This window comes from Syngnathus typhle, linkage group LG18 (genome assembly GCF_033458585.1).
Source record: "Syngnathus typhle isolate RoL2023-S1 ecotype Sweden linkage group LG18, RoL_Styp_1.0, whole genome shotgun sequence".
Lineage (NCBI taxonomy): Eukaryota > Metazoa > Chordata > Actinopteri > Syngnathiformes > Syngnathidae > Syngnathus > Syngnathus typhle.
In genome coordinates, this window is record NC_083755.1 from 1,320,001 (window position 1) to 1,345,078 (window position 25,078).

General features: G+C 45.4%; 1 protein-coding gene across 5 annotated transcripts in view; it reads left to right on the forward strand.

The window, feature by feature from the left end:
- Positions 1-25,078, forward strand: part of LOC133171426 (protein MIX23-like) — a 75,064-nt gene that overhangs the window by 21,150 nt on the left and 28,836 nt on the right. For 3 of the 5 annotated variants that reach the window (XR_009718782.1, XM_061304797.1, XM_061304798.1), the window contains exons 3-4: positions 19,277-19,423; positions 19,512-19,571. Coding sequence is in view for 4 of the 5 variants with exons in the window: in XM_061304797.1 (XP_061160781.1) it covers positions 19,277-19,423; positions 19,512-19,571 (207 nt within the window). In the remaining variant the exon portion in view is untranslated. Of the gene's footprint in view, positions 1-19,276; positions 19,424-19,511; positions 19,572-19,996; positions 20,180-22,361; positions 22,520-25,078 lie in introns of those variants that run through there. The other 2 variants (XM_061304796.1, XM_061304795.1) reach the window with 2 other exon arrangements.

Below are 25,078 nucleotides of genomic sequence, written 5' to 3' on the forward strand. Positions count from 1 at the left end.
CTGCAGCGAGAGAGATTCAGAAAAGATTGGAAACGATAGTTGAGTGTTTTCCAACTCCGATCCAAGGAAAACGCGCATGAACAAATTGTCTCCAACGGACCACACTTTGTGGCTGTCAGGGACATTCGCACCCCAGGCGGTGTAATGTGGTTCAAAGCAATAGTCCTGCGTCGACGTTCAGAAGAGTTGTATGCTGTCATCAGCTGATGATGTTGTATCCTGTAGGTGTGGTCGGTCACTCACGCTGGTGCACACACTTGTGTCAAGTTGTCGGGCAGTATTGAACAACTCTTATTCAAAGCCACGAGCCATTCTCAATGGAGTAGGTCCCGTCCGATGGTGCAGCCATGTTGGTAGGAGAGCCCTGACGCCTTGAAATGGCTCTCCTATCCTGGCACTCAGCGATGATGTCCAAAGCTCCCATCCAGGGTCCTCCTGGAGAGCAGCTGTTAACGCATTTATGGGTTTAATTTTCTTGGATGAAACACGTGTAGTCTATTCCAGGTAGCCTTTTTGTTTACGCCACTTGTGGCATCTATCGTCCTTCAACAGTCACATTGGGACTAATCCAAAAGAGTTCAATCAGAGGTTATTTTCTGTGAGTCCAGGATAGGGGTAGCATCACTGACTGTGACAGCACGGTGTTGAAATCCAACCCCTCCCACATAGGTTACGCGTTTCGTTTCAGTGACAGTCATTGTTCTGACCTCCAGGTGAACTTGCGTGGAGGAAGGGGGAGTTTGGAACACACATAGCATACCTCCTGTGTGTGGGATCTCACAGTGAACATCTCACACAGGTACCAAGTGTTGGTTCCGTGTGGGTTTCTGGGGTCCCAGAACCAGTCCTCAAAGTTCTCATCATGTGACCATCTTTTTCCTCGGTCGACATTGTGAATTGGTCTATTCAGACGAGCCCATAGACCAGGGGTGGGCAAACCTTTTGACTTGCGGGCCGAATTGGGTTCTAAATTTTGACCGGGGGGCCGTGAGTAGCAAGGTCAGGGTGCAAGTCCCGCTTGCAAAACTAATGTCGCCAAACAAACGCAGAGCCGGCAGACTGAGGAAGGGTGGACGGGCAGCTATCCCGTCCGTCAAAAACCGAGGCCTGTCGGTGCTTCAAGTTAATGTGGAGGGCCTTACCACCGCCAAACTCGAAGTCCTTCGGCACCTGGCCGACTCCAATGGGGCCGCGGTCCTGCTCCTACAAGAGACGCACTGCACGACAAACAACATCCTCAAAATTCCTGGGTTTCATCTCGCCGGGTCCATCAACACCAAGCAACACGGTGTGGCAACGTTCGTCTGCACTGGAATAAGCTGGGCAGCCTGTAGCAAACATCGAGTGGCTGGTTACTAAAATCCAGGAAACCTCAGTCATCAACGTCTACAAGCCCCCACCATCGGAGCTAACCACAACGTCACTCCCATCTGTAACTGCACCCGCAATCTATGCAGGCGATTTCAACTGCCAGTACACAGACTGGGGGTACAACCATTCAACTCCTAGTGGCGCTGTGCGAATAGGCCTCCAACACTGATGCCCTGCTACTGTACGACCCCAAGGGACCCTCAACCTTCTTCTCTGCACGCTGGAACACCACCACCAACCCGGACCTGGCCTTCGCCATCTGCCGCAGCAACGACCCAAGACCGGAAAGACGTGTTCTTGACAGGTTCCCCCGCTCACACCACCGACCTTCCATCATCAAAGTTCCATCAAGATTCAAGAGTTTTTATTCGCCATGTTTGAGCGTGCCAAACAAGGAATTTGACTTCGGTAAAAACCCACCCTCTGTTCAACATTTAGGTGACTAACAACATTCAGGACATGTGAATAATGGCAAAAACAGTGTAGACAAATTCAAAGGTGTGAAGAGCAGACTCTCTGAGACTCTATGAGTGGTGTGAGTTCATCAGAGCAACAGCCTGGGGGAAGAAGCTGTCTCTGTGTCTGATGTTTTTGGCGTACCGAGCTCTATAACGCCGTCCGGAGGAGAGTAGTTCAAACAGACTGCAACCTGGGTGAGAAGGGTCTGTAGAGATGTTCCTTGCCCGATTCCTGGTCCTGGACAGGTACAAGTCTTGGATAGATGGGAGGTTGATTCCAATGATCTTTTCTGCAGTTCTGATTGTCCGTTGTAGTCTGTGCCTGTCTTGTTTGGAGGCCGATCCAAACCAGACAGTGATGGAGGTGGAGAAGACAGACTGGATGATGGCAGTGTAGAAGGTCTTCAGAAGCTCTCGCGGCACGTTGAACTTCTTGAGCTGTCTCAGGAAGTACAGCCTCTGCTGGGCTTTCTTCCGGACAGAGTCTATGTGGCTGGTCCATTTCAGGTCCCAAGAGATTGTGGTTCCCAGGAACTTGAAGGTGTCTGTGGAGAGAATAGTATTACTGCGGATAGTGAGGGGTAAAAGTGGTGAAGGGTCTCGCCTAAAATCCACTGTCATTTCCACGGTCTTGAGCGGGTTCAGCTCCAGATGGTTTTGACTGCACCAGTGGACCAGCCGCTCCACCTCCTGTCTGTACGCAGTCTCATCACCGTCCTGGATCAGTCCGATGAGAGTGGTGTCGTCTGCATACTTCAGGAGCTTCACAGGAGAGTCACCTGAGGAGAAATCATTGGTGTAGAGCAGGGATCACCAAACTACGGCCCGCGGGCCGGATACGGCCCACGGGACCGTTTAATCCGGCCCGCCAACCCTGAACAAATTGTATTATTAAACTTTTTTTTTTTTGGTCATTTTGCCTGCAATGACTGCGTTTCCCCAGTAGATGGGGAAGCGCTCGCCTGCGCATTTACTACCGGAAGCCGTGTCAGAAAGCTCGGTGCACACTCACAAGTGCGTGTACGGACATGGCGCACTCGCGCTCTATTTGTATCAGTCCCGAATTTAGAGCGTGGGCTATGACTGCAGCATTCTTGTAATTCGCGCGCTGATCTTTCAGATGCAGTTTTGCGCTAAAGCCACCCACAAACCTTCCCCAGACTATGACGCACTATCAAACTTTAACAAAAAAGACAGCGGTGTCTACAAGCCTGCTAGAACCTACAAAAGGATTATAAGGAAGGAACACAAGAACTTTAAGAGACTGCTCATATGTGTCAGAGAGGTTCTGCTCTGACAACTGAGCTGAACTTTTATCTGTTAAGATTGTGCATGGCACAACAGAAAGTTAATGTTCCATGTTTTTTTTTCTATGAAGAACCCAGAGAGAGTTATTTAGTTATTATTTATTTCCTGTTTTTTCTGTGAAGAACTCAGAGAGGGTTATTTAGTTATTATTTATTTCATTAATAGTGTTATTATTTGTTTCCTGACTTTTTTTCTGTAAAGAACCTGGAAAGGGTTATTAAATAACCGTTATTTGGTTATGTGTGGCTTTCTGGAAAACAATAAAAAAATTTAAGCTCCCCTACGATCGTCACACTTTTTCTGTTACAAACTGACACCGGCCCGCCATCGGAGAAGGGAAAGGTTATGTGGCCCTCACAGGAAAAAGTTTGGGGACCCCTGGTGTAGAGAGAGAAGAGCAGTGGGGAGAGGACGCACCCCTGAGGGGCTCCAGTGTTGGTGGTTCGGGTGTCAGATGTGATGCCCCCCAGCCTCACACGCTGTCTTCTGTTGGTCAGGAAGCTGGTGATCCACTGACAGGTGGAGGCAGGCACCGCAAGCTGGATGAGCTTCTGTTGGAGGATGTCAGGGGCGATGGTGTTGAACGCCGAGCTGAAGTCCACGAAGAGGATCCTGGCGTACGGTCCTGGGGTGTCCAGGTGGTGCAGGATGTAGTGCAGTCCCATGTTGACCGCATCATCCACTGACCTGTTTGCCCGGTAGGCAAACTGGAGGGGGTCAAGCAGGGGGCCCGTGACCTCCTTCAGGTGGTTCTGCACTAACCCCTCGAACGATTTCATGGCCACAGATGTCAGTGCGACGGGTCTGTAGTCATTCAAACCTGTGATGGCGGGCTTCTTGGCCACTGGAACGATGGTGGAGCTCTTGAAGCACGAGGGCACCTCACACAGAGAACTGTTGAAGATCCGTGCAAAGGTGGGCGCCAGCTGCTCAGCGCAGACTTTCAAGCAGGAAAGTGACACGCCGTCTGGGCCCGGTGCCTTCCTGGTCTTTTGTCTCCGGAACATCTGGCGCACTTCCTCCTCGCGGACCTGGAGTGATGGTGGAACCGGTGCCAGGGAAGCCTGTGAAGAGATGGAACTTCCGAAAAGCCAACTGGGAGTCGTATACTGAGGAGACGGAAAGGAGGTCTGCCGGCCTGCCAGACCCACAGTCCACAGATGTGGAAGCAGCCTATGCAGCCTACTGCCAGGTCCTCCTGCGTGCGGCAAAGAAGACCATCCCGCGTGGGTACAACAGGAACTACATCCCAGGCTGGGATGGGGAGTGTAGCCGCCTCCTGAAGGAACACCAGAGAGCCAGCTCCAGAGAAGAGGAGGACGCAACGGCAGCAGCACTGCTCAAAAGCTGGACGCCACCCGCAAGGCGAGATGGACACAAATCATCGAATTAATCGACTTCACCCATTCTAGCCGCAAGGTGTGGCAGACTATCAACCGGCTCACAGGCAGAAATACACCAGCCCACAGATGCCCAGTCACTGCAGACTCCATTGCCTCCCAACTCCTGAAGAACGTCCGCTTCCCGGATGCAGACAAAGACTTTGCACAACTAATATCACGTGAGGTGTCTTGCATCTCAAGAGGAGCCAATGTCGATTTCAATCTCTCGGGAGCCTTTACAGCAGAGGAACTCAGTGAGGCCATTAGCAAGCTAAAGCCGGGCAAATCCCCGGGCTGTGACAACATTCACCCGGAGTTCGTCATCCACCAGGGCCCAACAACATCTAGATGGCTTAAAGCAGGGGTGTCAAACTCCTTTCCTCGGGGGCTGGATCCCTACATGTTTTCCAAGTTTCCCTTGTTAAAAGGTTTTTACTTTTAGTAGATACTAAAGCATGGATATTAAAAAAAGCTTTTTGAAAACAAATGCATTAACAGCATTAAAAAAATATTTCATCAAAAAACTACTATCAGTGATTCTTATTAAATACGACACTGTTATGATGAATAACATTTTCTATCACTTCAGCGTCTGCAGGTCAGATTTATGAAATATGTTTATCTAATGAGGCGAAATCACATCCAACGGCAAACATTCTGACCAAATAAATCATCTTGAAGAATCAGTGAAAGAATACATCTAAATAAAGTAATAAAGAAATCAATAGTATTGTTGGTTTCCCTTTTTTGCTAGTGCATCACAGTCTGGAGTAAAATTTGTTGTGGTAATTCTTAGGATAGAGCCGAGGTGTCGGTCCGTTAACCTAGATCTGTGACGGGATTTGTTAACGTTCATGTGGCTCAGTGCTTCTCAATTATTTTCTGTTACGCCCCCCCCTAGCAAGAAGAAATCTATTTGCGCCCCCCCTCCCCACCGTGACAATCCTAACTTGTCTTGTAAGTCGTAAAATGTTGCACTGTCGCAAACGTGACAGAAGTAACAATGAGAGCGCCACTGCCCCCTGCTGTAGTAAACCCGCAATTACACTTTATTCTAGTACTGCCAAAAAAAAAAAGCCTGTTCCCCAGGGTCACGCGCCCCACTATTTGAGAAGCACTGATGTGGCTGAACGTCTTCTCACACACCAGGTCGAGCCAAATTGTCCACTCTTTTTTAACATTCGGCACTCAGTGTCCACCTTTCTTTTCTTTGGGCCACTCATTTTAATGGAAGGATTTCAGTGGAAGGTTTGTGGGTGGCATTAGCGTAAAACTGTATCTGAAAACGAGAATATTGACGTCGAAGCCTACACTCGAAATTCGGCACTGATAGATGAAATTACTACGTACTACTGAGTACGCACACGCACTTGTGAGTGTGCACTGAGCTTTCTGACATGGCTCCTGGGAGTAAATGCGCGGGTGGGCGCTTCCCCATCTACTGGGGAAACATAGTAATTGCAGGGAAAATTACCCCCCCCTCCAAAAAAATACAATTTATTCAGGTTTGGCGGGCCGGATTAAACGGCCCCGTGGGCTGGATGTGGCCCGCGGGCCGTAGTATGCCCATGTCTGCCATAGACCATAGCACGCTCCAACCTCAACGCAGCAGAGGATCCACCTGGCATGTGGAGCCCCGTTGCTACTAGGATGGCAGAGACACAGATATTTCCCATTGCCTAGTCAGAGTGGGGATCTTATGGATTCCATTCTTCAACATTGAGACACCCCACCCTAAACGACGAGGCCCTTTTGTAGTCAGACTTCCCCCCACTCCGAAAATGGGGTACAGCACTCTCTGTAACGTCCAGTGGCAAGAGGTGAAAACAGCTGGGTCTTCCAGCAATGTTCAGTGCAGTAGTGGTAGTCAGCAAGACTTGGAATGGTCCCTCCCCCCATGGCTGGCCCAGTTTGTCCTTTTTGACTACCTTTATGTCAGGTAGTCAGCCAGTCTCCTGGCTTGGAGCGGTTGTTGACCTGTGGGGAAGAAAGATCAGGCGGCAGTAAATTTGCATTTGACACATCTTTCAGTTTGAGTGCTCTGATCATGCTCTCTGCCAAGGACTGTTCTTCGTCTGTTTTTTGCAACTCTTTTAGTCAATTTAATTGCCCTTTTGAACTGGGCAAATAGAAGTGTTTGCGGGAAGAGTTTGAGCACTTCCTAATGATTCTTCCTAACCAAAGACAATTTATGACAGGGGCTATCCCATTTATTGCCTCCTGTTTTAAAGGAGATTGTCCGATCTTGGTTGGATTTGTACTGGGGTAATGGACGTTAAAAGTCCTACATCAGATGGGCCCTTTGTCCACAGTTTTTCAGGAAGCCCAGCCAATTTCCCTTCCTCCTTTTCATTCAAACAAGTGTTGATTAGCCAGGGAAGCGCATAAGCGCGTGCCTTTAACAGCTACGCCACTTCCTCATAGCTTATTTGGTCACTTTTCAATCATCTTCCGATTGCTTCAAGCAAAAGTTTGAAAAGCTTGAGAAAATTTTAACTTAATGGTATGACGCCAAATGTATTAGAGAATCCATGTCGTAAAGTGTTGTATTATTACTAGGGGTGTAAATCGCGGGTTTTGTCACGATACGATATATCGATACAAAGAACTATGATATTTGCCGATATCTTAAAGCCTGCTGCGATTCATTCACGATTTATCACGATATAGTGCTCCTCGATCGATTTTTTTTTTTTTTTAATAAAAAATATAGAACAATATCCTGATTTCTAACAATTCATGTGCAAAATCAACAAGGTACTGCAAACTCTTTATTTAGGAAATTACAAGAGTATTGTAGTATACAAAGTGCTTACTTTAACACTGAACTTTGATGTCGTGTTTTTTTTTTAAATGTGCGGCGAGATTTGTGGTGTTCCTTGGGTATTTGATCACCGCATGGCAGAATTTACAAACAGCACGTGTCTTGTCCGTTGAGCCATCTTTTCTTTGGAATCCAAAGTGCTTCCAAACAAATGACTTTAAGCCTAAAGGGGAGCAAATGTGCTCGTCTTTTTGGACACTAGCCATAGTAGCACCAGGCCAGGAGCCGCTTACTAGTTGTCGCCTCCCCTTTCACGGGCCTGCTCTGCTCACAACACAACACGCTCCCGGAAAAAGGAAGCAAGCAACAATGAACTGGATTTCAAAATAAAGTCGCGTCTAATGTCCGAGGCCAAACACAGCGATATAAATCGATGTTTACGTTTAGCATCGATGCCAATAAATCGGAGAGCATTATATCGATTAATCGATGTGTATCGATGTATTGTTACACCCCTAGTTACACCCCTAGTAGTTAATTATCAATCCAAAAGCAATTTTTTACTCAAACTTACTCAAAATCACTCTTTCTCCAAAGTCGCTCTACTAATTTTCCATAGTAGTCTCCAACAACTTCAACCTGTATTTTTCTTTCATTCAGGAGTCTTTCCATCACATTGGTCTCAATTTATCCAAGTTCTCCACACAACATTCATATATCATACTCAACTCATGACCCTTATCCTGATTTTACCTAAGGTTCCTGATAGAACAATCCACCAATCAAAAAGAAAAAAAACTCAACACAACAAACTGCTGGCAAATTAATCTGAATTTTTTCTTAGATTTAAAGAACTCAATCTCTCGGTTTTAATTTACGTATAGAAGTTTGTACAATGTTATAACACAACCAATCAATTATTCCTATTAAATGTAGCATTGCAATGTCTTAAATTCACAATTTTGCTTCGTCCAATTCCTGAAAGCATGTTCTGTCTTTTTTTTTCTTCTACAAATTTCTCATGAGGGCTCGACACTAATATGCACTAGTGTGGATCAGTTTCTGCCCGCTAACAGATTTCTCTCTTTTCCTCTCATTTTTATTTTTCAAATTTTTTTCTGTTTTACAATGCAAATTAAATAGACCAAAGTCTAACAAATTTCTTTGCACTAAAAGTTTAGCCAATTTCATAATTTTAACACATAGGCACACACATGCACAGCTCTCGCGCACGAAAGGTGGGGGCCCGGCACCAATGATTTGTCACAAGCTGGCCATTTCCTGCAGTCGATCATGAAGCTGGCCCCGCCCACGCACGCGAGGACAGCACATACTAATTCTTTATTTATCTTTTAGAAGCAATTTGCATTTCTTTACCACTTGATTCGCAAATTTTAACTTTAGTGTGCACACATAATTTGATCCCTGGTCATTTGTCATTGGGTATACAATCAGCATTGTCATATGTCTTGCATGTACAGGAGTTCTAATAATCTAGAAAATGTTCTAATAATCTGACAATGACATGTTTTGCTGTCATATGGGGGAGGCTTCAGGTCTTCTAAATTTGGATACATGATTTGCATAGGAGCGGAAGCTCCTCTTGCCGCTTTGCTTGAGCCACGCCTTGAGCTGCGGCCTTGCGCCTGTGCTCTGGGGCCTTATTGTGTTCTGGTCTGACAAACATTTGTGACCTCATCATTTTTCATCTTTCTATATTTCTGTCAGGTTTTTATTCACCGACTGTATAAATGTTAAGAGAAAAGCATCAGCAGACAAACCACAAGTGAGGCAGAATATTTGAGTCGCAGCTTGCGCAAGGAGTGCAGTACAGACAGGTTACAATGCCCAAACTACACTAAAGTCTGTCTGCATCCTTCGTCTTTTTATTTGGGGTTCGCCCTACCCACACGTGTAGCAGAAACCGCTAAGGGAAAGGGGAAGCGCAAAGGCTTCTGCTTTGGTAAACGTAAAAAACGGCAGATGATATACTTATATGGCGATATAGGAAGAAGCACACAGAGTTCAGCAAGTTCAGTGGGTTCAAGCAACCACATCAGCAGGAAGCCAGGGGCGCTCCTAGCGCTCCATTTCTTGAGGGTGTGAAGTGCGGTGACAGCCACTTGACCAAGAAAGATGATTGATAGACACAATGCTGTTGCAGGACATTGTGTTCTCTGCAGCTGCATCCCGCCGACCAAGATATAACCTCACACCTTTTCTGTGGTGAACATAAGAACAGCAAAGCAGAACAACAAGCATATATTCGTACTAATATAACGGTAAACTATTTATCGTAATATGGTAATAAAGAAACAAAAAGAGAACGCATGATAACATATATATACATTTTTCCAACAGTTTTGTTTTTGAATTTGTTCTTTTCTCTCTTGTGAAGTTTCAACCACACTCCAGCACATTTCAATTCTCTCTCTTTTCTTTCCTTTCTCAATCCTTTTGGCTTCCTAGCCACACTCTCCTCCAAAGGTTCTACCACTACGTTCCACATTTGAACTTTCAACTTTTCCTGTACTGCATTCGTTTTTTTCCACTTCAGCATGTATTCCATACAATTAGAAAATCTACTCGTCATGTACTTCTCATCTCCTTCAAGAGCTAGAGATTTACCGTTTTTATTTCCCATCTTAATTTGGTATTTTAGTTTTGACAATTTTTTTTCAAGTTTTTTTTCTTTGAGGATCCTCAATGCAGGTTTAAATTGACCTTTCAACAAATGTCTTGCCTGTGTTATTTGCTAGTACTGCTCTTTAGTCAATTTATCCTACCAGTCACTCTCTCAACCACACAAGTTTTTTATCCCTGCCTACGCGAAGTCCTCTGTAAAAAAAAGAGCTGCTTCTTCCGGAGGGGGACTCTACAACAGTGGTCCCCAACCACCGGGCCGCGGACCGGTACCGGTCCGTGGGTCACTTGGTACCGGGCCGCCAAGCCGCACAGAAAAAAATAATAATTATCGACGATCAATTAATTCAGGTCAAGACACTCGTCCCGGTCACGTGACATGTTTCCCCAGTCGAGCCCGCAAAGCTAATATGTAACTAACCAGGCAATGAAGCATTCAAAACTGCTTCAACACATGAAGACCAAGCATCCTGCAATAAAAGACAAACCTTAATCACTTCGGGTGTCATAGTCTCCGATTACGTCTAGATGGGACTGGCTCGTTTCTGAGAAACAAACTCAGTGCTCCCACTAATTCAACGTAATGGTGAGTTTTATTTGTGTCATTTGTACTTGTTTTTATGTCAGTCGTATCATTTTATTTCATCGTATTTATATATTTATTATAAATGTATTATTTATTTATATAAATGCCGGTCCGTGAAAATATTTCTGACATGTTACCGGTCCGTGGCGCAAAAAAGGTTGGGGACCACTGCTCTACAACACTCCCTCCTTCCCTGGGAACTAAAGACAACAGTCCTGTTACCCAGCCCTGCCAACGCGAAGTAGTACTTTTTAGAACAGTGGTTGTGAAATGGGGGTACACGGAGGTACTCTAGTGCAGTGGTCCCCAACTTTTTGACGCCACGGACCGGTTACATGTCAGAAATATTTTCGCCGACCGGCATTTATATAAATAAATAATACATTCATATAAATAAATAAATAATACATTTATAATAAATATATAAATACGATGAAATAAAATGATACGACTGACATTTTCCTGCTCTCCTTGTGTGTGTTTCTAACACCAATTCAGCAGTAAGCCTAACTCCTGCTAAGGTAGACACTGAGTCAGAGTATAGCTTCCAACGCTCCTTTTTATTGCAGTGTTCTCCCAAAACATGGAGTCCTGGTAGACATTGCCTTCAAAATAAAAGTCTAGTATCTATCAAACGCAATATAAACCAATATAATACAGTCAAACAGACAAGTTTCAGGGCAGAACACTCCCCGCCTGGTATCTGACAAGATGCCACACATTGAACTAAAACATCCTACAGTTAAACGTTTCAGTCCTGCCTTTTCGGAAGCAGAATAATCTCTGTAACTGGTCTAAAGAACTCCTCCACGGATCCATCTTTAACAACTCTCATCTCGACCTTGCAAACTATTCCATCACGTCCAGGAAAGGTCTTAGTCACAAGGGCCATGGGCCAGTCGTTACAACACGTTTTACTGTCCTTCAACATAACGACATCCCCATCTTCAATGTTAGGTCTCGATTCCTGCCATTTGTGTCGCACTTGCAGAGTGTGCAGGTATTCGCGCTTCCAGCGACTCCAGAATTGATCAGCCAACCTTTGTACCTGGCGCCACTGCTGCTTGAATGAGTCTTTGCCGGTGAACTTCCCAGATGGAGGTAGAATACTTTGCATGTTAGTAAAGAGCATTGCCGGTGTGAGTATCTGAGGAGCATCTGAGGAGCATCTGGATCAGATGAAATAGAAACAAGCGGTCTAGAGTTGATAATGGCTGTCACCTCTGCCATAAAAGTGCACAGGACTTCATGGGTCAAACTTGAGGAGTAAGTACGCCTCAGCATTGAATCCAAAATCCTCCTTGCGACTCCGATCATGCGTTCCCACGCACCGCCCATGTGTGAGGAGTGTGGTGGATTGAAATGCCATGAACAACCTTGACTGTTGGTGTATGTTTGGACCTCTTATTCCTTCAGAACTTTCTCAAACTCCAGCTCTTTACAAGCACCAATGAAGTTGGTTCCACGGTCTGAGTGTAGCTGTTGAGAAGGGCCACGGATTGCAAAGAACCTTCTCAGGGAGTTGATGAAGGAGGAAGTATCCATGGACTCAATCACCTCTATATGGACGGCGCGGGTACATGTGAACAGAACAGCCCATCGTTTACTTTGAGCTAAGCCTCCTCTTGTGCGCCTTGCTGTCACAAACCAGGGATCGAAGACATCCACACCAGTGTATGTAAAGGGAGGTGAAGTGCTCAACCGTTCTTGGGGAAGGTCCAACATTTTCTGCCTCTCTCTTCTTCCACGAAGTTTAAGACAGGTGACACATCCATGTAAAATACTGCTTATGCGTCTCTTACCACCAATCAACCAAATGCCAGCGGCTCGTACAGCGCCCTCTGTGAAACTTCGGCCTTAGTGTTCAACTCGTTCGTGATGATGTCTTATGAGCAATGTGGACACATGATGTTTACCTGGCAGAATGATTGGATGTTTTTCAGCATCGCTGAGATCTGCCAGCTTCAGTCTCCCTCCAATCCTCAACAAACCATCTGGGCCTATAACAGGATTTAGTTTTGACAATGAACTTTTCTTGTTAACGTCTTGCCCCTTGGAGAGGGAGTCATATTTTTCAGAAAAGCAGGCTCTTTGTACAGCACAAAGGATGACTTCAGATGACTTTAACAACTCATCGACACTCTGAGGCTTTGAACACTGATGCCATCCAGAACATAGTGACATCCTGGTTTGTTGACTTAAAAGAACGAGTTACATGGAGAAGAGTTGCCACCGCTCTTTGCAAGGACTTCCAAGATGAGAATCTTTCAAATCTCTCTGGATCCAAGCGCTTGTCTCTTTGGCCCGTCATGCAACTTGTTACTTGTGGTCGGATCTCCACATCTGAGTCTGGATCGAAGATTTTAAATGACTGTTGATGCTCACTGCTCAGTGGCTGCTTGTGGTTTGTATAGAAAGGCTGGACCTGTAAACCAGTTGGTTTGTGTGAGGATGGAAGCTTGAACCGATCTGGAGGCATGGTCAGCTGGGTTGTGTTCCGTAAGCACGTACCGCCATTGCTTTGGGTCTGTGGATTAGATTAAAGATTAAAGATTAAAGTCCCAATGATCGTCACACACACACCTGGGTGTGGTGAAATTTGTCCTCTGCATTTAACCCATCCCCGTGTGATTTTAATCCATCCCCTGGGGGAGAGGGGAGCAGTGAGCAGCAGCGGTGCCGCGCTCGGGAATCAGTTGGTGATCTAACCCCCCAATTCCAACCCTTAATGCTGAGTGCCAAGCAGGGAGGCAATGGGTCCCATTTTTATAGTCTTTGGTATGACCCGGCCGGGGTTTGAACCCACAACCTTCCAGCCTCAGGGCGGACACTCTACCACTAGGCCACTGAGCTGGTGCAGATCCTTTGAACTCTGTTGTGGACATACACATAGAAACGTTTTGACTGATTATGTATATATCCCAGCACCACTTTACTGTCACAATAAAAGGTGACTGCGTCAAGTGGAAGATCAATCTCTTGAACGATGAGTTCAGCCATTTCTACAGCTAGCACTGCCGCACAAAGTTCCAGTCTGGGAATGGTGGGTTCGCTGGGAGGAGAAAGTTTGGCTTTTCCAAACATGAAACCCACGTGGATCTGGCCATCCTCGTTAGTTGTTCTGAGGTATGCGACAGCACCAATAGCTTTTGTAGAGGCATCAGAGAAGATGCAGATCTCCTTTTGCTTTGCCTTGGAAGGAGAAGTGGTGGTATAAGCACAAGGAATGTGAAGATGTTGCAATTCCTGTCGAGAATCTCTCCACGTTTCCCACACTTTAAGTTTGTCTTGGGGAAGAAGAACGTCCCATTCAGTTCCTTCAAGAGTAAGCTCTCTCAATAGTGACTTTCCTTGAATGGTCACAGGAGCAACGAAGCCAAGCGGGTCGAAAAGACTGTTTATTGTAGAAAGAATCCCACGACGTGTGAATGGCTTGTCATTGACTGACACTTGGTGAAGGTGAAAGTAACTATTTTGATTTCCCAGCTCAAACCAAGACTTCTTTGTGTGGGCGCCGTTTCTGTTCCGAGATAGAGATCTTTAATGTCTTTCGCATGATCCCTTGCTGGAAATGCTTTCAGGACTCTAACACTGTTAGACGTGATCTTGTGGAGTCTCAAGTTTGACTCCGACAGAGAAGCTTGAGTCTTTTGCAGCAGAGCAATTGCTTCCTCTTCGGTGGGTGTTGAGACCAGGCCATCGTCAACATAAAAATCTCGCTCCACAAAGTGTCTGGTGTCTGACCCGTACTGCTGTTCTCCCTGCTGGGCTGCTCTTCTGAGACAATAGGTGGCCACAGCTGCGGAAGGGCTATTGCCAAATACATGTACCCTCATCCGGTATTCGACAATGTCTTTGCTGGGGTTGTTCTCTCGGGACCAGAGGAAGCGCAAGTAATCTCGGTGGTCCTCTCTTACGACAAAACAATGGAACATCTGTTCGATGTCTGCCATAACAGCTATTTTCTCCCTCCTGAAGCGAATGAGAACTCCAATGAGACTGTTATTCAGGTCTGGCCCGGTGAGCAGGACATTGTTGAGTGAGAGGCCATTGGATTGTGCACTAGAATCAAACACAACTCTGATTTGTCCAGGTTTTCTGGGATGGTAGACTCCGAACATTGGTAAGTACCAACATTCTCTTCCTTTTTGTAGCGGAGGTGCTGGTTCAGCGTGGTTGTTGTCAAAGATTGTTTGCATAAAGGTGACAAACTGTTCTTTCATCTTTGGCTTCCGTTCCAGAGTGCGTTTCAGAGATGAAAGGCGAGTCATAGCTTGCTCTCGGTTGTTTGATAAGGGAGGTCTGGGTGTCTTGAAAGGGAGAGGTGCCAACCAGCTTGAGATTGATGTGGCTCATGCATGGCCTGAACAGCGAAGGTCTTCCATCTTCTAGTACATTTGTTTTGTAGCTGTGAATGATAGGCTTGTGGACTTTTCCCAAACACACGTCACCCACCAGCACCCATCCAAAATCAAGTCTTTGCGCAAAAGGAGTATCTCCAGGACCATTAATCTGCTGCCTCACTTTATGAATGCGAAGAATGTCCCTATTCAGCAGAAGAAGGATCTGGGCATTGTCGTCCAAGGCTGGGATTTTGTTGGCAATACTTTTTAAATGGGGATGGTGGAGAGCAGCCTCTGAAGTTGGTATTTCATCACGATTGTCTGGTAAATCGTCACATTCTGTGAGTTCTGGCTGCGACAAGTTAACACCACCATTAACTGCTTCAATATGGTAGCCGGTCGCTTTCCTGCCAGAGACTGTGGCTAAGCCAGCACATGTTTTGAGGGTGTAAGGGTATGCGTCTGTCTCGATTTTGAAGATGTCAAAAAACTGTGACCGAGCTAGAGATCTGTTGCTCTGGTCATCGAGCATGGCATACATTTTTTCCGCTTTCTCTGGTTGATTGTCTGGATATACTTTAACGAGACAGATCTTTGAGCACGACTTTGCTTTGAGATGATCGCCGCACACTTTGGTGCACAGAGAACTTACGACTGGAGTTTTCGTGGTTTCCTCCAACTCTGACTCCCCGCCATCATTCTTCGGGGAATTTGAGACTCTAGCTGCCCATTGTGGTGGACCAGGGTGAAAAGCCGTTATATGATTTTTCACTGCCACACTCGTCACATTTCAGGTGTGCTTTGCAATCACGAGCTGGGTGGGAGGATGATGAGCAACATTTGAAACAAATGCCTTGTTCCTTTAAGTATGCTTTTCTGTCTGCGAGAGTTTTTAGCCTGAAGCCCCGACATTTCTTTAAAGGGTGGGGCCTTTTATGGATTGAACATTGCTTCGACACATCCTCTTCGGAAGCTGTTTCATCTTGTGTAACATCAGTAGAAACTTTGGTCTTGTGCACTGAAACCACTGTTCTAGGAGCTTTATGTTTTGGCATTGCTCTTTCAAATGTTAGGTTGTTTCCAGGAAGGGTAAAGCTGGGATCATTCCTTGTTTTAGCTTGGTAGCAGATAAAAGAGGGGAAGTAAGAAAAAGGCGAGTAACTGGCCTTCTTGCTTGTACATTGATCCCTGAGATCCCATTTCTCTTGCGGGTTGAATGGCAATTTTTCCACAATTGGTTTTATGCCACGAGCAGTGTCCAAGAATGCCAAGCCTGACAGGTATCCATCTTCTTTTGCTGACAATAACTCTTTTAAAAGGTCTCCAAGTTCCCTTAATTTTTGGCTGTCCTTATTCGAGATTCTAGGAAAGTTGTCGAGCTTTGCGAAAAGCGCATTTTCAATGACTTCTGGAGCGCCATTCATCAAGTCTGTCCCAAGCTGTTTGTAGAGCTGCATTTGGGTTGCCAATGTTGACTGCTCTCAGACGTCTCACGTGTTCAGATGATTCTTTTCCAAGCCATTTTGAAAGCAGATCCAACTGTTCACTAGCTGTCAGATCCAAATCTTTGATCGTGTTGAAGAAGGAGGACTTCCATGCTCTGTACAATTCAGGACGATCATCAAAGTTTGATAGGCCCGTCCAAACAAGTTCTTTGCGTGCCAGGTACTTTGCCATGTCCATCATAACTGAAGACTCTGGACTGGTTCGGTACATGTGAGATGTGTCAGAGTACTTTGGGAAAGTTAGCTTGGATGTGGGATTGGTGTTGTAAGTGTCTGTCTCTCTTTTGACTTGGAAATTCTCTTGGGTGTGCGGTTGGACTGATGATTTAGAATGTATTGCCTGAGAACTCTGAAGTGATATTGGTCTCTGTTGAAGTTGAGGTGGGGCTGGCCAAGAATCTTTCATAACATATTCTTCTTCTTTGTGAACATATGGTGTTGGCGCGTTAAGGTGAGGCTCAATAGATCGCTCTGCGGTCTCTGAGAAGACTACAGGTTCAGGGAGCTTGTCAAAATGTGTAGTTTGGTCACGAACATATTCGCTTACGCGTTCTTGTGTGTCTTGCTCCACGACAGGGAAGCTCTTTTTGCTACGGAGCTCCTCCTCCTCTATCTCTGCTGCTGCCTCTAAAACTTCTGCCTGGGCATTAGCAGCTGCAGCTTCTCTTTCCAACTGCAAGGCATCGAGGCTGGATTCTAGTCTTGCTTTTTTCACCTTGATACTGATTTCACACTCTGCAAATGCTGCACGTGCACGAGCAGCCTTTGCTTTGGCTCTTGCCTTTGCAGCAGCAGCGCTGACTGATGATTTGGTTGAGCTAGAGCTTTTACGACTGACCGACGATCCACTTTGAGATGACTTGAAGCCTTTTGTTGTAGTATCTTTATTCTGTTCGTTGTCCATGTTCATGTAGTCTGCTGCTGTGTATTGTCTTGCCAGCTGCGTATCGTCTTTTTACTTTCCTGCTCTCCTTGTGTGTGTTTTTAACACCAATTCAGCAGTAAGCCTAACTCCTGCTAACGTAGACACTGAGTTAGGGTATAGCTTCCAAAGCTCCTTTTTATTGCAGTGTTCTCCCAAAACATGGAGTAAAACTGAAAAGCAATACAGAAAAAATACGACATAAACATTCATACTTACAATAAAGACTCCTCATAAATAATACGAAAATATGATAGAGCTTTAAAGTATAAATGGAAACTTACAGACGATGATGTCGAAGGCACAAACAGAAACAAGGATGACCATGGATGAACACTTGACTAGCACTAGCTGCACACGGCTTGTTGTGATTAAAACAAAATGGCCGGCGGCCGACTTCCTGCTAGACATCGCCTTCAAAGTCTATCTATCAAACGCAATATAAACCAATATAATACAGTCAAACAGACAAGTTTCAGAGCAGAACAGACATACAAACAAGTACAAATGACAAAAATGAAGCTCACCATTACGTTGAATTAGTGGGAGCACTGAGTTTGTTTCTCAGAAACAAGCCGGTCCCACAGTGGCGTAGCCAAGCCGGTTGAAAAAAATCGAGCTTTTTCGATTCTTCATTTTCATGCCATTTTTTTCTTTCGGTCTTGCGCGAATGTGCTTGCGCTATTCTATGTGCGCGATGTTATCCATTCACTGTTTGCCTCCCGGACCCGGATGTTGTTTTAGCGATCAGCGAACGGCGTGGGTGAAGTTTCCTGTGGGCGCGCGCTCCTACTGGAAAAATTCCTGGCTACGCCACTGCGGTCCCATCTAGACGTAATCGAAGACAATGACACCCGAAGTGATTAAGGTTTGTCTTTTATTGCAGGATGCTTGGTCTTCATGTGTTGAAGCAGTTTTGAATGCTTCATTGCCTGGTTAGTTAGCCTGTCGCCACATATTAGCTTTGCGGGCTTGACTGGGGAAACATGTCACGTGACCGGGACGAGTGTCTTGACTTGAATTAATTGATCGTCGATTAAAAAAAAAAAATCTGTGCGGCTTGGCGGCCCGGTACCAAGTGACCCACGGACCGGTACCGGTCTGCGGCCCGGTGGTTGGGGACCACTGCTCTAGTGGGTACGTGAGATTTTACAAAAATATATAAAACAGTTTGAGAACCACTGCTCCAAAAGAGCCACTTCATCCGGAGGGGGACTCTCCAACACCCCCTCTTTTCACAAGACTTAAGATCTTCCGTCCTGCCTATTTACTTGTAAATTTTCCTGTGCACTTTTACTTTTACGCGTTTCACCACAACTTTACTTTAGGGCTTTTACTTACTTGTCCCCTGGTTCTTTGCACTTCCGGATCCCGTCAATCCACTGTTGTCAGACGAAGGCAGACCTAAGATGCTGGCCCAGCCAAGAATTTTCTTCCCAGGTCTTTCTTTTCCAGGTCCTCCTAATGGACGCTGGCTTGTCGACAATGCAGCACGTCGTCCTCCGTCCACCAGCAGTGGGTATGTGAGGGATCCGGGTCACGGCACCAAAATGTTAGAGTGGTGCTCACTTGAACTTACTTTGCAAGAACCACACGGGAGACAGTATGCCTTTTGAACACTTGCAAGTGGAGAGCTCGTTCGTCACTGTGCATACAGCGATGATCAAACGAAGTCGGACTCAAGCCTCTTGCAAGAGCATTTTTATTGAGAGAAACAGGGTGGGGATGAGAGTGGGCGTGAGAGTGAACAGGATGGGGTTAAAGCCGCTGGCCTCTGGTCAAAGCATAGCAGCGGTGTTTTACGACGTTGTGTAAACAGAACAACTTTGATTGCTTCCTCTGCAGCTGGTCAATCAATTCAAAAGATCTTAGTACTTTGTTCTACTACTTTTGTTAAGACCGGACACATTTGGTTAATTATTACAGGTTACATTCCAACATAAGCATAGGATCAAACTAATCTATCAACCCTAACAAATGTTCTTGAAACACAGATGATAGAGGCCCATCTCAGCCGGGACAAAGCCATCAAGGCATGCATCACGCACACCTCCGAGGTTGTAGGGCAACTGCGGGAGGCAAGACTGAAGAACAATGCCGACATAGCACTCATCAAACAGCTCAGGAAGGAGCAGACCAAAGTACTTGTTTTAATCTTCCACTCTATCTAATCTAGCACATATCCATGGTTTCTGATTAGGATATGCTAATTCATCTTTATTCTTCCAGCTAAAGCTCATGCAGTCCGAGATGAATGTCGAGGAAGTCGTCAAAGATAGAAGTCTGAAGGTATGAAACTTAATCAAAGACTACCACATACTTGCCAGCTTTCTCGAATTAGGCACGAGACTCCCGATTTTCAACACTGTATCCCTCCTGCCCACCGATCTGTAATTTCTCCCGCTAATCAGTGAAGTAAACAGTTTACCTTGTGGGCAGTGTGACGCAACACTGAAGTGTTTCCCTTCGTGGCCCTGCGACCTGCTCGCCACAATGGCTCCCTTCCTCTGCTCGTTGTCTAGCGGCGCAAGCAGGAGGGCTCCACCCAAACGGCTGATATTGGCCTACCGTTTTTTGCCATGTATAATGCGCAAAATTTACCGTTTTTTTCCGTGTATAGTGCGCAAAATTTAACGAATTTATTGTCCTAAAATCTGGGGTGCGCATTATACATGGGTACAATTTTTTTTTTATTATTATTATTTTTTTTTTAGAAAACAAAACCAACAACAGGACTGACCGACAAAATCGTGGAACAAAAAAGACATTACCAAAGACAGGAACAGAAAGCAAACAGACATCATGACAGTAACACATGCAATGATCCGACGGTGAGCGAGGGGCAGACAGGACTTAAATACAAAACACGTTACATCGATTGAGGTGACACAGGAAGAGAGGGGCGATGCGAACAGAAACTATGGCAACCTAGACACATAGCAAAACTGGGGACGAGACATGACAAATCTCCCCCGAAATAAAACTTGTAATCACCTTTCTTCTTGTTTGTTGTCAATCGCGCATCGCATTCAGCCATCCTGTCCCAACACACTTAGTCAAAAAAATCCATAATTGACGACACATCGTTTGATGCGATGGTGCAATCCTTGATGGTGTGTTATTGTCAAATATTGTTTGTTTTTTAATCTCCATCGCGGACCGGACGTCATACGGAGGCCGCCATTACAGATGCGCAGAACGGATGCGCAAGACACGTCAGCTATATAAAGAGCGAGAGTTCAGTTCTCCACCTATTAGTTTCAATTAACAGTTTAATTTGCAGTTTCAATCAGCAAATAAAAAAATGCGTATTACAGGTAATATTTTATTTCACAACACTTTGCCTTGTTCCTTTCATCTCTGCTATTCACTTCAAACACGCTCCATACGACCGCAATGCTCCCGTATCAGACGCTTGCTCGATCACCTGCTCGTTTGCTGTCACAATGTAGCCTACACAAATCCAAAACGTTTGTTGCGGCTCCGAGTCACGACGAGGGGCAAGTTTTGGTTTCCAAGGGTGTTTTTATTCCTCTTCAACTTCTCTCCCATACAGAGCCACCTTTTTCACATGTCCGCACTTTTCATTTGAACCACACTGATTGCGGTGGTGCCTTTACGGGCAGTCGGAGAAATCAACGCCAACACAAAAAATACATCCAGCCTAGTTAAGACCATACCAAAGACTATAAAAATGGGATCCATTGCCTCCCTGCTTGGCACTCAGCATTAAGGGTTGGAATTGGAGGGTTAGATCACTAAATGATTCCCGAGCGCGGCGCCGCTGCTCCCCTCTCCTCCACGGGATGGATCAAAATCACACGGGGATGGGTCAAATGCAGAGGACAAATTTCACCACACCCAGATGCGTGTGTGACGATCATTGGGACTTAAAAAAAATAATTAATAAATAAAAATAAAATTGGGGTGCGTATTATACATGTGTACAGGCTTTTTTCCAGTATTGACATGCCATTTTTAGGGTGCGTATTATACATGGGGGCACATTATACATGGAAAGAAAACGGTACATCAGTGATGTCAAACTCATTTTTGTCGAGGGCCGCATCATAATCATAGTTTCCTTCAGAGGGCCATTATCAAAGTCAAAGTCAGCTTTATTGTCAATCCCTTCATATGTCAAGACACACAAAGAAACCGAAATTCCGTTTCCTCTATCCCACGGTGACGAGACATAGTACACGATAGACATACAAGTAGACGACACAAAATAAAAACAAGAAGGCACAAACAATAACTAATTGATTAAAAAATAAATAATATGAGTGATGAATAAATAAAAAAACAAATAACCCAATAAATAAGAGGAGCAAAACTGAGCCAGTGTGCATACAGCAGACAGTAAGCATAGCGCAAAGTACAGGACGCTACGCAGAAAGGGGGAGCGAGTTCAGGATCCTAACAGCCTGGAGTATGAAGCTGTTGGTGAGTCTTGTGGTGCGGGAGCGCAGGCTCCTGTACCTCTTCCCAGAGGGCAGAAGATCAAACAAAGAGTGAGCGGGGTGACTGACATCACTCACAATCGTGGTCACCTTGCGGGTGAGATGGGAGGTGTAAATGTCCTTCAAGAAGGGGAGTGAAGCACCAATAATCTTAGCAGCCGTGTTCACTATGCACTGCAGGGCCTTCAAGTTGTAGTCAGTGCAGCTGCCACCCTAAACAGCAATACAGCTGGAGAGGACGCTCTCAATGGTGCCACGGTAAAATGTAGTCATGATGGCCGAAGGAGCGCTCGCTCGCCTGAGTTTCCGCGGGAAGTACAGGCAGCGCTGGGCCTTCTTCGCCAGTGATGCTATGTTGGTGGACCAGGAGAGATCCTCACTGATGTGCACCCCCAGGAACCTGGCACTGCTCACTCTCTCCACCACAGCACCGTCGATGGTCAGCAGCAGGTGTTGGGTGTGACCCTTCCGGAAGTCAACAACAATCTCCTTGGTCTTGTCGACGTTCAGCAGGAGGTTGTTGTCCCTGCACCACGTGGTCAGAAGGTCTTCCTTGGTGATGAGACCCACCAGAGTCGTGTCGTCAGCAAACTTCACTATGCGGTTGTCGCTGTAGGTTGCAGTGCAGTCATGCGTCAGGAGGGTGAAGAGCAGCAGACTGAGCACGCAGCCTTGGGGGGCCCCTGTCCCCAGCGTGATGCTGGCGGAGATTTTGTCGCCAACACGTACCACCTGTGGCCTCTGACAGAGGAAGTCCAGTAGCCAGTTGCAGAGGTAGGTACTGAGGCCCAGCTTGTCAAGTTTGCTGATGAGACGTTGTGGCACAATGGTGTTGAAGGCAGAAGTGAAGTCCACAAACTGCAATCTCACATAGAGTCCCTTCTCTCCAGGTGGGTGAGTGGAGGGCAGAGCAGATTAAAGTTTGATCTAACACATTGGAACTGCTTACTTATGTTTCCCTTCCATATCGATCCGTAAATTTACTCGAAACATTAACAGAGCAGCCTATTTTTAAATGAAATAGCCTCGTGCGTATAGCAGCTATCATTATAGCATTAGCCACCCGCAAACTCCCATGAGCCTCAGCTTGCAGACTCCCATAAGCCTCAGGAAAGGGCCATGGCAGCCCATATAAACAATCACATTTCTCAAACTTTCGCCCATAAAAGTGATCGGAACTGACTAAAGACTGATTTAACACATTGGTGCTGCTTATTTATGATTCCATTGGATATTGATCCGTAAACGTACTCGAAAACATTAATGGAACAGCCTATTTGAAATGAAATAGCCTCACGGCTACAACAGCTATTCAGTGATGTAATTTACTAGTCGTACTAAAACGTACTGAAACATTCTGGCAGAGCGCTGTGTACAACCAGTATGGATCAACAAATTCATCAATTGATCCATATATAAAGCGCTCTGCATTATAAGGCGCACTGTGTTTTTTTGAGTAAATTTTAAGTTTTTAAGTGCGCCTCATAGTCCGGAAAATACGGTAATTAAATTAAACCGCACATGAGCAGAGACAAACATCTGTTTGTCTACACAGCTTAGTGGCCTACTGCTAGAGTGTCCGCCCTGAGACTGGAAGGTTGTGGGTTCAAACCCCGGCCAGGTTGTTCCAAAGACTATAAAAAATGGGACCCATTGCCTCGCTGTTTGGCACTCAGCATTAAGGGTTGGAATTGGGGGGTTAATCGCCAAATGATTCCCGAGGTCAACCAAGGCTCCCTGCTCCCCTTTCCCCCAGGGGATGAATCAAAATCACACGGGGATGGGTTAAATGCAGAGGGCAAATTTCACCACACCCAGATGTGTGTATGACGATCATTAGGACTTTAACTTTAACATACAAGTTATGTTCCCTTATTAGCTATGCTGCAAGATGACTCTTTCTCCTCTCAGCAGAATAAAACATTTGCTGTCAAATGCTACAATTGACACCTAACAATTTTTTGTCCTCTTGGTGTGTTCAAACCAAGTGTGAATTTTTTAAAGAAATTCTCTACAGCCTGTTACAGAGTGGCCCACAGACTGATACCAGGCCTCGGACCAGTGGTTGCAAAGTAGGGGCCGAAATCTGAGGAAAAAAAAAACACCTATTTTTTCACACCCCAAAGTTAGTCTGTATCATATAAGACAAGAAAACGGTTGACGAATAACACTCCGCCCCACCTTCCATGCGGCTAAAGAAATTGTTAGAGTGGTGCTCACTAGGGGTGTAAATCGCGGGTTTTGTCACGATACGATATAATATCGATACAAAGAACTACGATACGATATTTGCCGATATCTTAAAGCCTGCTGTGATTCATTCACGATAGATCGCGATATAGTGCTCTACGATCGATTTTTTTTTTTTTTTTTAATAAAAAATATAGAACAATGACCTGATTTATAACAATTCATACGCAAAATCAACAAGGTACTGCAAACTCTTTATTTAGGAAATTACAAGAGTATTGTAGTATACAAAGTGCTTATTTTAACACTGAACTTTGATGTCGTGTTTTTTCTTTAAATGTGCGGCGAGATTTGTGCTCCCTGAATATTTGATCACCGTATGGCAGGATTTACAAACTGCACGTGTCTTGTCCGTAGAGCCATCTTTTCTTTGGAATCCAAAGTGCTTCCAAACGAATGACTTGAAGCCTAAAGGGGAGCAAATTTCCTCGTCTTTTTGGACACTAGCCATAGCACCAGCTCAGGAGCCGCGTACTAGTTGTCGACTCCCCTTTCACGTGCGTGCTCTGCTCACAACACAACACGCGCAGTGCGCTCCTGGAAAAAGGAAGCAAGCAACAATGAACTGGATTTCAAAATAAAGTCGCGTCTAATGTCCGAGGTCAAACACGGCGATATAAATCGATGTTGACGTTTAGCATCGATGCCAATAAATCGTAGAGCATTATATAGATTAATCGATGTGTATCGATGTATCGTTACACCCCTAGTGCTCACTCTAACATATTTGCAAGAACCACACGGGAGACAATATGCCCTTTAAGCACTTGCAAGTGGAGAGATCGTTCGTCACTGTGCAAACAGCAATGTTCGAACAAAGTCTGACTTTGGATTTTTGCAAGAGCATATTTATTGAGAACAAGCAGGGTGGGGGTGACATTGGACATGTTTGGTGGTCACCTTAGCAACTGGTTAATCAGTGCGGAGGGTCCCAGCTCATTGTTTTACAAGGTCGTGAAAACAGAAACTAGTGGAGCATTTTATATGACTAACTAAGCAAGAATGTTTCCACGCCATTTGGAAAGTTTCAACTAAATGGTTAAACTTTTCAAAGTCAAGGAAAGGTAAAGGGTTTCTAGTCTA